The sequence below is a fragment of the Microtus ochrogaster genome, chromosome 7, assembly GCF_000317375.1.
Source record: "Microtus ochrogaster isolate Prairie Vole_2 chromosome 7, MicOch1.0, whole genome shotgun sequence".
NCBI classification, from domain to species: Eukaryota; Metazoa; Chordata; class Mammalia; order Rodentia; family Cricetidae; genus Microtus; species Microtus ochrogaster.
This window is the reverse complement of record NC_022014.1, coordinates 55,753,149-55,767,897: the sequence shown is the minus strand read 5'-3', so window position 1 is coordinate 55,767,897 and position 14,749 is coordinate 55,753,149. Positions and strand designations below refer to the sequence as shown.

General features: G+C 47.2%; 1 protein-coding gene across 1 annotated transcript in view; it reads left to right on the top strand.

The window, feature by feature from the left end:
* The window catches only part of Dock2 (dedicator of cytokinesis 2), a 413,920-nt gene that overhangs the window by 390,306 nt on the left and 8,865 nt on the right, over positions 1 to 14,749 (top strand). The window contains exons 42-46 of the mRNA XM_005350387.3: positions 541 to 622; positions 1,663 to 1,747; positions 2,452 to 2,538; positions 10,389 to 10,565; positions 11,787 to 11,870. Coding sequence (XP_005350444.1) covers positions 541 to 622; positions 1,663 to 1,747; positions 2,452 to 2,538; positions 10,389 to 10,565; positions 11,787 to 11,870 — 515 coding nt within the window. The remainder of the gene's footprint in view (positions 1 to 540; positions 623 to 1,662; positions 1,748 to 2,451; positions 2,539 to 10,388; positions 10,566 to 11,786; positions 11,871 to 14,749) is intronic.

Sequence of the window (14,749 nt, the reverse complement as noted above, 5' to 3'; positions counted from 1 at the left end):
GAGAGAGAGAGAGAGAGAGAGAGAGAGAGAGAGAGAGAGAGAGAGAGAGAGAGAAAGAACCCTAAATATTCTTTAAAACCCTATTCTTAAAAGCTGTGTAGGCTTCAACAAGTTGCCTGGCTTCTCTGAGCCAAGGGGCAACCATTGAGGTTAACAATGACAGCTCGTAGAATTGGAGAGATTAAAGGGTACCACGGGGAGCATTGCTCTGTAATTGATAGTGAGCCATCCATTCATTAGAGGGTATTATTGTCAATGACAGTATTGCAATGGTGATGGTGATTAAGCGTGGCTAAGCGATTCTGGTAGCTAGAGCAGAGCCCTGGGATAGTGTGCAAGGTGGTTGTTAGCTCTGATATAAAGACCATGGCAACTGCTCACTGGTTATTAGGACCTTTCTAGAAGCCCGCCACTTGACCATTGAATAAAAGCATGGTCCTAGAAGGACCAGCATGGATGTTCTTAGCTGGCTCCTGATACATTTGGAATTTGCCTATGGCCAACAAACATGTTTCAAATCCTTAACTCTGATGCCATCAGATATTCAGTGCTTCACTGTGCAGCCTGTCCTGGATGAGCATCCCAGGTTCAAGAACAAACCAGTGCCTGACCAGATCATAAAGTAAGACCCACATCCCACTGAGCAAGGAATGGACAGAACTCCAAGAGGCAGAGCTGCTGGCAGGACAGGGCCCAGTACCCTTCTCAACCAGTCTATCTCTGCTTTACCTTCTGGGAAAAGAATTGCCCCCAGTTGGCTGGGCTAAAGCCAGAGATGAATGGGAGGGACGGGTGCAGGGGGCTAAGGCTAGCTCTGTGTGGCATCAAACTGAACTGATGTTGGAGCCTGCTGCTTGGGCTGGTCCTAGAATGGACCCAAGAATTTAAACAGTGTGGGTTGGCCGCTGGCAGACTGGTAGAGGGATGGGACAAAGTGGCCTTGGGGATGCTGGGTACATTCTCCCAAAGGAATGTCTTTTCAGCCTTTGGCAAGCGAATGGGTTGATGATGGATAAGTTCATCAGTGATAAAGTAAGCACATGCAGGCAGGTGTCCATCTGCCTCATATCAGACTGCATGATCACTGAGTAGGCCATGAGGTGGGGGGTCTGTGGGGTCCTCAGCTACACCTTTCCCTACACTCTGTTCTTCCTTCTGGGTAGACTATCCAGCAGCAAGAGCTCCCTAGGAAGGCAGAGCTTCTCCAGGAGCCTCATGCTGATGTCACAGCAAACAGGTGCCATGCAGATAATATGGCAGCCTCTCACCTACCTTGGCCAGGCACCTGTACACAGGGGCTCCTCTATAGCTAGCACAGTGCCCTGTTTTCAACGATAATTGATCTTCCATCACATATGAAACAAAGTGAAGGGGGATGTCTGAGGATCCTAAAGAAATCCTTGGAGGTTACTCTGGGGATGTTTAGCTTTGTCCTTAAATGACACAGGTCACTGTTGGTGCATTAATGCCAAAATTGTATTCCCAGGGTATAAGGCCAGTCCATCTTCTAGATCACCTTGCTACCCTGAGCAAATCATTTTTTTTATGGAGTCCCAACACAGATCTTAAAATGCCACCACCAGGACTCTGCCAGATCCAGTGTTTAAGGTGTCAGCAGCCAGGCATGGCTTCCAGAAACTTCTACTCTTTCCTGTCTTTCAGCTTTTACAAGTCCAACTATGTGCAGAAGTTTCACTACTCCAGGCCTGTGCGCAGAGGCACTGTGGACCCAGAAAATGAGTTTGCTGTGAGTATCTCCCCTCCTCCGCCAGCTTCAGCAACCAGAATGCACCTGCCAACTACAGGTGCTAGGGAACCTGTTCCAGAGTCTAGAACCATGGCACGGACATCACAGATAGAATGACATGTCTGTTGAGGTTTCTCTTTGAGTTTTTCTCCCCTCAAGATGTAACAGGGATTCCTGTCCGATGACCTTGACTATCAAGGGCATTTGTGCATTTCCAGGAGGCTGGGAGTGTGGCTGAAGCAAGTCCTTCAGTACACATTGAAAAGCCTCAGCATTTACTGAGTGCATGCTGTCACTGTCCTGAGTGCCGGTCACCTTTGTTCTTGTTTCCCAGGGCGGACCTATCATCTCCCTCAAGGTCAAAGCTGGATTGAGGAGGCAACTCCAAGTTCCCCTCAGCTCCCAGACAGTGATTCTTAATAATTTTAGAAATTAGCATTTTTGGGGGGATTTCATGAACACTGTGTACTCTTCCCCTAGACCACACAAATGGACACATTCAAAATTCACTAAGAATCCAGACTGTTAGTTAAACCAGGTAGAACTATTCTGGCCTGAGTCCAGAGAGATTAAACACCTGTTAAGGATGCCTCAGGGAAAGAGTGTCACTGTGTATTTGGGAATTGCAACTTTTCTTTTCTCCATGGGAGGCCAGCAGGCCCAGGAGTAGCAGATTTTATAGCCCATTGCTTTTCTTCCGCCAGTCCATGTGGATCGAGAGGACTTCCTTCCTGACCGCGTACAAGCTCCCCGGCATCCTGCGCTGGTTTGAGGTGGTTCACATGTCTCAGGTGAGTTTGAAGAAATCAGTGCAGCACCATTCCTCCTCTGATAGTCAGGGCAGTGAGCCTCAAGAGGCCTCTTTGACTTGATACAGGAGACAGTTTGAAGGTTGGGAAGGAATCCCAGAGTAGGCAGTGTGCCGGCATCTGCTACCAGAGATTTTTGTTTTGTTTCATGTTTTAATTACTAGGTAACTTTTTGTCCCTAGTAAATAAAGGCTCTCTAGATACCAGTAATGAAGTCAGGAGAGGAGGCACATCTTTGTCATGGGGAATGTGGGGAAGGGAAAAAGGATAGGCAGGCTCTGGAAGACCATCCACCCAGTTATCCCTCCAAAGTTCTCCATCCAGACCCAGGACTACAGTGTGACATTCTGCAGCACCCCAAAGCGAGCCATTTTCTGTTTGGATAGATAAAGACTGAAAGAGGAAACACCACAGAGCCAGAGGCGGTTGGAATCCAGAAGTCTGAGTTCCCTTGTATAGATAGTAGTTATGTATTTTGTTATACTTATTTATTCCATCTTTTTGTGCATTTACATGCCAGTGCGCGTGTATGTGTGTGTGTACGCGCACGCATGCCAGAGGACTACTTTCAGGAATTTATCTTTTCCTTCCACCATGTGTGTTCCTGGGATTGAACTCAGTGTCAGGCTTGGTGGAAGGTTTCTTTGCCCACTGAGTCTCCCAGGTGCTCCAGCACAGGTCTTGGGCTTCCAGTGCACCTTAGCATCTCCACATCCTCTGTTAGCTGAGGACCATGCAGTTCCCCAGAGCCTCAGGACAGGCTAGCACAGTGTGAGAACCATTCTAGGATAGAATGTGTTTGTGATACCTTAAAATATTTTATTCATTCAAAATAGATTTCATGGATGCCTAGCACATGTCAAACACTGTTCTGAGACCTGGAGATTCCATGGTACAGCTTCCATTCTGGTGAGGAGAGATGGGGAAAAGTCAAAGTAGACACAGTGTGTCAGCTGGTGATCATCAGGAGGGAGGGCTGAAAGGAGGAGGGCAGCCATTTCAGATAGCAGAGTCAGAGGGAGCCTCCCTGCCAAGTGGTTTTCAACAAAGGCCCTGGGACAGAGAGGACTAGTCCACGAGGTATTGAAGAGATCCTTTCTTCTTCCTTCCTTTCTTTCTTCCTTCCTTCCTTCTCTCCCTCCCTCCCCTTCTCCTCCTCCTCCTCTTCCATCTCCTCCTCCTCCATCTCCTCCTCCTCCTCCTCCTCCTCCTCCTTCCTTCCCCCCTCTCTCTCCTTCCTTCTTTCTTTTCTTCCCTGTTGGTGGTAGTAGAGGGGGTGGTTGTTCTTTTTTCTTTTCTTTTTGTTTTGGTTTTCTCTGTGTAGCCCTTTTTGTTCTGGAACTTGCTTTGCAAGCCAAACTTCCCTTAAACTCAGAGATCCTCCTGCCTCTGCCTCCTAAGCTCTGGGATTAAAGGTATGCGCCATCATGCCTGGATGAAGAGATGGGCTTTTCAATAGAGTATGCATCTGGCACAGAGGTTCTGGGGCCAGATTGTGTCCAAATCAGAGAAGTCAAGGGGTGAGTAATAGTATTCAGATCCTAGGTCATTTAGGACCTTAGGGTTACTTTGTCTTCTCTGCAAGTGACATAGAGGCCTGAACAGAGGAGGGATGTGGTCTGACTGAGGTTCTCAAGCTACTGTTTTGTCAGCATTAAGATCACATGACTCTGACCTTCAATGCCCTCTTAGTAAGTCTGTAGACCAATAGGCCTGTAGGCTCCATTTCATAGGCATGACCTAGGTCTTGGAAAAATGGAATGATAATGATGTCAGCAAGACATATTTATTGAATGTGCGCTAAGCTGTCCACTACCATGATCTCATTTAAACCTCTAAAAACCTCTGGAATAGATATTTTCCCCACTTACAGATGGAGGCACTGAGGTGCAGAGTAAGTTCTTAAATTGTCAAGGTTAGTAGACAAGGTCAAGTTTGGCTTCAACCTCTTGTAATATCCTCTGGGCTAGGATAGCACTCTGTCTCAGAGTGTCCCATCCATCCTAGTGAGCAGGTTCCTTGAAAGGAATCAAATGCTGTGCTCTTGGTTCAAGGGCACTTAATATGTGGCAAGTTTCAACAAATGTCCCCCAGCACTGTGCCAAAGGCTTTACTGCCTTATCCTACATAATATCACAAAATCCTGGGAGGTGCATACAGTTGTCACTCGGTATGCACAGGTCCCACACCCACAGATTGACTGACTGCAAATGGAAAGTATTTGGGGGGAAACTGCATCTAAACAGAAGATATAAGGATATATTTTTTCTTTTACTAAACAATGAGCAAAAATAACCATCTACATGGCATTCGCCTTGCATTCGATTGTAAGTAGTCCAGAGAGGATTAAAGGTCTTTGGGAAGATTGTGTGGATGATGTAAAAGGATTGGGCCATGCTGTACAAGAGACTTGTACATTGTGGATTTTGGTATTCTCAGAGGGTCCCAGAGCCAAGTCACCATGGATACGGTAGGATGACTGGACCATTACTAGCCCTGTTCTTGAGGGAAGGGAGCTTTGCAGCCTTCCAAAGCCTCTGCCCAATAGCCCTGACTGATCCCATCCCTGGGTTGGCCCCACAAGGCGCCTCTTCTCCACTCATGTCTGCTGGACTGTAAACCGAGGGGGCCTCCTGTGTCTCTTACTGTCCTTTTCCTCCTCAGAGTTCTTAACACTTCCTAGTAGACTACACAATTTGCTTGTTTCTGTGTTTATTGGCCAAATATTAAAGACAATGCTGGACTGTAGATTCCACTGCAATATAATTTCCAGCAAGGCAGATGCTTTGTCTGCTATTCTCTCCCTGAAGTACTCCAAGTGCCAAGAGCAGCCTCAGGCCCATAATTCTTCTCAAGAATATTCAAGTAAACCAAATAAATAATCACAATAGCCATTGTGTCTAAATAGTTACCTTACATTTTCACTTCCGAATTCTGAATTTAGGGGAAAAGCAGACAACACTATTTTACTTCCCTCTTCCATGTTGTTAGCTTCTGTGATGGTTAATTTTGATTGTGAATTTGAGTCGCCTAGGAGACTGATAAGGTACTCCTCTGGGTGAGTCTATGACGCTGTTTTCAGAGAGAATTAACTAATGCTGGATGTAAGTGGAACTGCCCTACAGTTTGGGGACCAAGATGGAATAAGAGGGTAGGGAGAGGGACCCAGTCCAGCGTCAGCATTCCATCTCTCTGTTCTTGTCTGCTGTTATGTGTTGTAAGCTGTTCCATCAGGCCTTCCCCTCCATGACAGACTGGGTATTCTGAAACTGAGAGCCAGAGCAAGTCATCCCCTACTGTGTTTCATGTGTGTGAGTGCATGTGTGCATGCATTCAGAGAAATGCAAACAAAACTAGCACATCTTCTGGTGAAAGGTTTTGGGAAAACATCTCTAAGGATTATCATAGTGGATTTGTCCTTACTGGCCTCCATTATCAAGCTTCAGGATGTCTCAGACACAGAGCTGCAGTGCCTTGCTAAATGACTGCACTACTATGTGTTTGTTTTCATTATATGAACGTGCCTCTTAGTCCCCACTTGTAACATGGAGGGCCTGCTTGTTGGGGTTTATGTCCTGCCCAGTTCCCCATAGCCGGCAAGCCCCAAAGAAAATCACACAGAGATCTCCATAAGATTATAAACTGACTGGCCCATTAGCTCAGGCTTCTTATTAGCTCTTGCAATGTATATTAACCCATTCTTCTTATCTATGTTAGCTGTGTTAAGCTCTGTACCTTTCTCAATTGAGCAGATTACATCTTGTTTCTTCCATGGTCTGGGCAGGACTGGAGGAATGGGCTTCCTCCTTCCTAGAATTCTCCTGTTCTCATCGCCCCACCTCTACTTCCTGTCTGGTTGACCTGCCTATACTTCCTGCCTGGCCAATCAGTGTTTATTTAAAATATGATTGACAGAATACAGACAATTCTCCCGCACCACCCGCTCTTTCCCTCATGCAGTGTCATGGCCCCAGCACCATGTGTCCTGAGGAGTGTTTGAGAATGAGCTTTCAGGGAAAGCCTCACCTATTTGTTGAGGACTTTATCTTTTTCTCAGTCCTAACCTAGAAGTATGACAATTCAGCTAGGCCATAAATGGCAGTGTATTATTAGAGGGTTATTATGCATCTCTTCATCCTCAGTTTACAAAATAAGAGCTGAAAAATACGGAATGTCAGAGCTGCAATGGATGCCAAAAGCCACTGGATCCCAGAGCTATAAACTCAAATATCTTTCAAGTCCTGTAAGAGAAAGGAAATAAAATGTCACATTAGGCTACTAGTGACTGGAAGATACAGAAGCGAATGCAAGCAGCCAGCCATCCCCCTACTGAGTTAAGGTTGGGGGGATTCTAAACCAATGCTTGCTGAGCAACAGACCTCTGCAGGTAAGCACAGCCTGCTATTCTTCAGATACTTGATTCCTGCTATTCTCCAGGTACTTTTTTTTTTTAATTTTTCAAGACAGGGTTTCTCCGTAGCTTTTTGGTTCCTGTCCTGGAACTAGCTCTTGTAGACCAGGCTGGCCTCAAACTCACAGAGATCCGCCTGCCTCTGCCTCCTGAGTGCTGGGATTAAAGGCGTGCACCACCACCGCCCGGCTCTCCAGGTACTTTTTTGATTCCTGCTATTTCAATGTACTTTCTTTATTCCTGTGAAGTGCACTATCTTGCATAGGAGGAAACTGAGATCCGTGGTGAACTTGAACTGTCAAATTGATGGTTGTCATTGATGCTTGCCCCATGCAGCTCATGGGACTTCTGGGGACTCAAGCTGGTGATATAGGTGGGAGGTGCTAGAGCAGCTGGAAAGGCTGTTGGTTTGCTGGGAATGGAAGTTACTGCCCGTTCCCACTCACTTGCATGCTTGTTCCCATGCATTTTGCCTTAGAAATTTATGTTTCCTTCACAGCAAGTTGGAAACCAGTTATTTTGCCTGTGCTGCCCATAGAAACTGAGGCTCAGCTCGGCAAAGATGCCAGAGAGCTGAGGGCCTAATTAAGTCCCAACAGGAAGCTCATGGCAGGTTTGGTGACGTTGTCTGATGCACTTGTTTGTCAAAGACACCAGCCTTTGCCACCAAGAACAGTCCTACTGTGGCCTCTACTGCTGTTGGGCATGTGTCTTATGAGTCATTTTCCTGTTGCTGCGATAAAACGCCATGGCCAAAAGCAATTGCTAGAAGAGTTTATTTTCCTTGTAGGATTCGAGGCAAAAGAGTCCATCGTGGCAGGGGAGGCATGGTAACAATTGGCAGACAGGGGAGAAGAAGCAGGAAGCTGAGAGCTCACATCTTCAATCGTAAACAGGAAGGAGAGCAAGGCTAGAAATTCTCAAAACCCACCCCCAGTGACATATACTTCCTCCAGAAAGCCCAAACCACCTTCCCAAACAGCCCCACCAATTGGGGACCAACTGGTCGCCGCTGAGCCTATGGGGGTTGTTCTCATCCACACCACCACAGAATATCACTAAACCTGTCCTTGAGAGCATGTGTGAAGGTAAGGCGACTGTGAACAGAACTATCTCTGTCGCCTGGTTGTGACAGATGGTTGTGGTGGTTTTGTTTTTGATTTCATTTATCAACAGCAGACACCCAGGCCTCCCTCCAAATGCAACACCCCAAGTTCCGCTCAGAGCTGTGTGTGTTCCCTATCAAATGCCCATCTGTGGAGAGCCCAAGCTCTTGGGCTCATTCCCTGTTTCTGATGCCTGTAGTGAGAATTCAGATCTGAGAATCCACAAATAGTCTCAAAAGTGTGTAGGCAAGCCAGTCAACACACCTACATGCCTTACCATTTCTAGTGACTTGCGTCAAAGCGTGGGTATCTCAGACACCCCAGACTGTTGTTGGCATCCAGGTGAAGTGCTGCGCTCCTCAGCTGAGGGGTAGCTTTTCCTTGGAAGTCCTTCTGGACCTCAGCCTTGTAAAGCTCCTGAGTTGATTTGTATGCAGCATGCAAACAGGAATGTGGATCTCAGTTCTAGGCAGTAGGCTAAGCAATATTCTCCTCTAGTTCATATCCTATGTGCTTATATGTGTATATGAGTCAATGGGCCTGTATGAATGCAGATGTGGGCACTGTAATTTGAATATAGAGAGTATCCCCTAAATAGTGCTGTTAGTAGGTACTGTGAACCTTTAAAATGCCCCACCTTGGGGAAGTTCTTAAGTATGATGTGACGGTCTTCACTGACACCCTCCCATCATTGCCATTTAGTGACTTTACCTGAGGCCCAACCAAGGCAACTTCCTGACCTTATTGGGCAAAAAAAACCTTTTTCTCTTGTAGGGAAATTGCCACATGTATTTAGTGCAGTAGCATGGTGCTGGCTAGTACTGTTAGCATTATAACGATATTGGTAGCAACAGAGAATCTGGCCCTAAGGGCTTCTCACTACAGATGCTTCCATTTCTGTCTAAGTGACTTGTCTATCCCTGTGAAGAGACACCATGACCAAGGTAACTTACATAGAAAATGTTCATTGGGGATCACAGTTTCAGAAGGTTACAGTTTCAGATTGACCTTCATGACCACCATGGTGGAAACATGGCAGCAGGCAGGCATGATGCTGAAGCAGTAGCTAAGAGCTTACATCCTGACCTTCAAGTTGGAGGCAGAGAAAAAGAGCTAATGGGGAATACTGTTGACTTCTGAAACTTCAAATGTTGCCTCAGTGGCACACCTCTTCCAAGGTCACACCTCCTAATCCTGCCCAGACAGTTCCACCAACTGAGGACTTAGTATTCAGACATATGAGCCTATGGGGACCGTTCTTATTCACACCATCACGCTCTCCAAACGCACATGCTCAGAGTAAGCGTTGGAGAAGCTGTGTTAGAACAGGATTTAAAGAGATAAGAGTATGGCTACAGGGGCTAACCTGCCCCTCTCATGCATGCAGCAGGCACACATTCTAAGAGGAACTTCTGCAGTGTCAGGTGTTGTATTGTCTCAATCAATCTTCACTACATGGCCAACGAGGCAAGCACCACATCACCGCCATGTTAGACATGATAAATTTAGCTCCCTTTCTCCATGAAGTTTCTCAGATTTCTCACATCTTTCCTCCAGCCCATCCTTTCCCACTGGGTGATTCCTCCCCCCCCCCCTTCTCAGAATAACTGCTGTGGCCTACGCTAACACCTGTAGAGTTTGGTTGGGACAAGCACACTTTCCCATCCAGTTTTCCAGCTGTTGCTTCTGCCCGGCAGTAACAGAGTGGAGTTGTTTCAGCTGAGCCCATCTGGCCTGCAAATCCTAAAATATTTACTCTCTGGTCCCGTTGCAGAAATGTTTGCTGACCTCTAGTTTAGTTTTTACACCGGATCATAAGCTTCGGCAAACTGCAGTGTTTGTCTGTTGTCTTTCAATACCACTGTTTATCTTGCTTTCTGAGATGTGTGGGCGAAGAGTTTCATTCTACCTTCTCTTTAGCCCATGGTCTCAGAACCTGCTGGATGCTCCTAGAGCAAGCTATGCTGACTTCTCTCACTGGTACCATACCCAATAGCTTTCGAATAGTATGCGATGATAGGTCAGTGCGTGTTTTACTGGGAGAGAAACCTTTGCTGAGTACCTTCAACCTGTGAAGTCAGAGCAGAGCCTGGTACTTCCTCCCCAGAGAAATCCTTTCCCTCGATCCAGAAAGCCAGCCAGCTTGTCCTTGGTCAGCAGACAGCCCTGAGCTGATTCATTACCCTCGGATCCTGCTGTAGCCTGGGGTCTAGGGACAATGTCTGAGTTACCACCCAAGTGAAATCGATACCATTGATGACATCGGCTTCTCTTGCCACCCACTAAGGTTCTTCTGCCAATCTTGTTTCTAACAGACTACAATTAGTCCTCTGGAGAATGCCATTGAAACCATGTCCACAGCCAATGAGAAGATCCTGATGATGATAAACCAGTACCAGAGTGATGAGAGCCTTCCCATCAACCCGCTCTCTATGCTCCTCAATGGAATCGTGGACCCCGCAGTCATGGGAGGCTTTGCCAAGTATGAGAAGGTGAGGGACCTTGGAGCTTATCCCCCGCTGTCTGTCCTTGCTTGATCCCACTTGGACACTCAGCGTCGTTGGACATCAGGTTCCAACCTGATCTCCTGTCTCTTTCCCATCCTGATCCCACACCTAGACACAGACGAAGCAATTTCCTGGGGGTTTCTAGTCCCCTGGTATCTCTGTTGAGGAAAGACTCAGAGGTAACCACAAACCACCAGCCATTCCTTTGGGTAAACCTACCTCTTCCATAAAGGGTTTTAAACAACATAGATACAGGGAAAGAAAGAATCTTAACATGCAGAAATCTGGGAGCCTAACTCCATTGGCAGAGGCATAACCTAGGCCTGTAAGTCACAGGAAGTCCCTCACATTTGAGCACAAAGAAAATGCCATCAGTTGAGTCCTAGTTGCCCCTATTGGATATGCCAGTGTACCAATAGGGAGACATGGCTTTCCCTAGCATGATGTAGAACAGAAAGTCCTGAGGCAGCTTCCAGTTCACTTGAATGAGGAGTGAGCTCCTTCCTACACAACCTCACTGTGCATTCCCTGTCCTCTGCCATTCATTCACTGGTGCAAAGACAAAAATGCCACGTGTGAACCAGCCAGCCAGTCCTTTCGGCTGCCATGACACCTCTGTGGTCACAGTTGCTCAGCCTTCAGGGGTGCTGCAATATGTCTGCATGGAGTGTGCATACAATGGGGATTGGAACTCTGAAATGAGGGGAGGCGAGGCATGGAGGAGCCATGAGGGAGACTGGGAGACAGGCTTGGACACGCACCAGGGAAATTCCTTACTCAGCTTTCTTCTACCGGCAATGATCTCCTGGAACCTCAGGATCCCTTGAAGGCTCCCTAACATGGGAATCTCTACCCTGAACCAGATCCAACTCAACCCCTCAGAGTTGTGGTTCAGTGGAACCCAGTTGGTACTGGAGAATGTGTCAAGTTCCCAGGTCAAAACAGGTTCCAGGGGAGCTGCTGCTGGTGGTCCTGGCACCCCACATTGGAACTACTTTACTGGAGTTTGCACCCTGCTTCCAGTGGGTGCTGATCAGAGTGAGCCTCCAGTAAAGAAAAAGAAAGCATCATCAGCTATGGCAAGTTCCACACCAATGCCTGGGATCTGGAAACTTTCACATCAAGTTTTGTCTCCATACCAGAGAGATGGATCATGTATTTTACCTGAGAAACAGGAAATTGTAAGTCCCTACCTGTCCCACACAGGCCTTCTTCACTGAAGAGTACAGCAGAGATCACCCAGAGGACCAAGACAAGCTGAGCCGCCTCAAGGACCTGATCGCATGGCAGGTAAAGCCTGGGCATGAGAGCATCCACCCAGGCCCTCTCCTTGCCCTGGTTCTCTGGCCCTTGGCTAACCTGGGCTGGCCTGACTCCACATGACCAAAGGGCTCCCCTTCTACTGCTGGATTACACCTAAGCAGGCTCACCAGGACACAGATTTGGAACACCCTACTTACCTTTGGGTATTGCACAGTGCCAAGCATCAACGGATGCTGTGCCAGAGATTGCTTTCTTTGATGTTAAATCATGAGATAGCTTTTCACAGCGGGGCTCAAATGAACCCCCCTCCCCAACACACACACATCCACCACCAACCCCAGATCATGCCAATCAGACAATAGAAGGCTTGCCCCTCCCCCACCACCACCTTCCTTGTGAGGCTGACCCAGTTTGTGGCAGATAGTGCACAGATGGATATCAGGTTCTGCAAATAATTGAGGTCTTTGTTGGGCTGGCTCACGGTCAAAGGGTGCACATCTGCCTCACTCGGCCAGATTTCAGCTTGAGGACTTGTTATTTGTCCACCTCTATATCCTTTGTCCTGTTGCATTCTTCTCCTTGCCCACTCCTGCCACCCCCTTTCTGGGCATCTGTCTGCAGCTCTTGGAAGCTCTCCGCTTGTCCCCTGTCTGTCATTTGCCTCTCTCTGCCTCCTATATCCTCACATCTTCCTCTTCTCTCTGCTTTTTCTTTGTTCTCCCTTTCTCTCTCTCTTTTTTTTCCTCTCCTTTTTCCAAAGAAGGAAGAACCAGACCCTTCCTGCTCTAGCGCTCTGACCGCCTCCTCAGACACCTGCCTGAGCTCTGGGCAGATGGTGCACGGATGGACATAGAAGGGGTAAGGTGGGTGAGGGGTGAAGAGAGCCTGGGGCCAGGAGAAGCTGTCTGCAGGCTGCCCATCCCCTCCCCCTCTTCTTTTTGCCTGTCACCATGCAAAGAGGGAGTTTGGTTACTCCAGGGAAATCAGGGACTGAGAAGCACTGGGTGTAGACTCTTCTTAAAATATGTATTCCTAATTCAGGTCCTTCTATGCCTCCGCCAATTTATGCAAAGTGGGACTTTAAAAATGAAACGCTGAGCGAGCACTGCAGACACACTTTCCCTGAATGCATTAGGTGTGTCTGGAATGTTCTCTCCTCTTCCCACTCTGTGCCACCCGTGAAAGCTAAATATCCCTCAGGTCTTTCCATCTGCCTGGGACTATCTGTATTCTTTAATATCAGATAATGGCGACGCCCTTGCCACCCTGATCTGAGAAGCAGGAAGGCCAGCTGAGTGGGGCCTTTTCCTGGATACCTCTGGGGCATCCAGGGAGGACTACCGGGTCACACAAACTGACTTGGTGGTTGGTGGCTTACTTTGTGCCCTTGCCAGGACTCTGCCAGACGCCTCTTCTCATCTGGTTACATCTCTCCATGCTGCATCCACTGTCTGCAGAGGGTGGATCTAAGCCTTGCAGAGCAGTGGCTAAGCCTTCTAAGAACATTCCACCCCGGCCTTGGAGCTATTTAGAAAGGGTTCCAAAGAGATGAAAGCAGCCTGCGTTAGATGCCACAGCCTCTAAGATTATGAGGGACATTCAGGCAGCACCCCCTAGCGTCCACCTTTCCCATAGCATGCTCGTGACTCCTAAGTCCACAGGTTACAGAGGCCCTTTAATACCGGGAAGTGTGCTAGGCTATATCCCTCCTGCTCTGCCCAGCTTTCCTAACTATGGTGTGTGCATTTAAACAATGCAGTCCTGCAGGGCAGGCACACTGCTACTCCCGTTAGTACACTCAGCAAATCTGCTAGCATCTTACCATCCATTCTCAAAGTCCTTGTTTACTGGATCCCCACCGTGTACCAGGCGCAGTGCCAGGTAACACAGCAATAGCGAGGGGCGAACTTGAGCCTGTCCATTGGAGCTTAACTCCAGCAACGACATGGTTTTGCAAAACCACACACACTTTGGGGTTTTTCCTCAGGACTCAAGGACCTTAGACGTTAAAGGGAAAGGGCCTTAGCTTTACCAAACCAGAGAATGCTGGCGTTTCCAGTGTGCAGCTCGTGTCAGAATTTGTAAATTTCAAGATTGGAATCATTCAAGATGCTTTGTTCTTTGTAAGGAAGAGTTTATCACGTGGGGCATATTATTCTCTGACGCTTTTTGCTGTGAAGCATTACGTGCAGGAAAGTGCATATAAAAATATATGGTGCTTCGGTTTATCACCCAGCATCCACGGACATAACCTCTCACCTAGATGCAATGGGCTTCTTCTGGAACCCCTAAGCCCGTCTTAGGTAGTCCTGTAGTCAACACCACTCTCCCCTAGACCAACTGCTTTCCTGCTTATATTAAAAATAGAGCTCTGTTCTCTAAGCACATCTTCCTAGGCCTCACAGTTTGCCCTGGATTCCTGCTGACCTACATATAACTGGAACCACCATATGTCAGTCAGGCTGGTAAAATTTGTCCCTTTTGTGGCAGCTCACTATTCTTTATTCACGCGGTCTAGGAGTCTATACAGAGAGATCACGTAATGATACAAATGCATTCATTTTTCTGCTGGCATAGAATGAGGTTGGTTTCAACTTGAGGCTTTTGGCTGTCTCTCTATTGGGTGTGTTTAGACCTGGAAATGCTTGCTCTTAACACAGGAGAAAATAGAGCTTTAGAATATATCACTTCATTTCTACCAGCAGAGGTTAATTCAGCAACATCATAGAAATAGAATATGCAGTAATGCTATTATGTATTTAGCTTCTTTTGCAAAGCATGGTGTCCTTAAAATTCACCAGTTGCTACATATATCAGAGGTTTGACTTTTTGCCCCATGCGTAAGAATGTATCATACAAACAATATATTCATTTATTGATCCATCCTCCTATTGGTAGATGTGTAT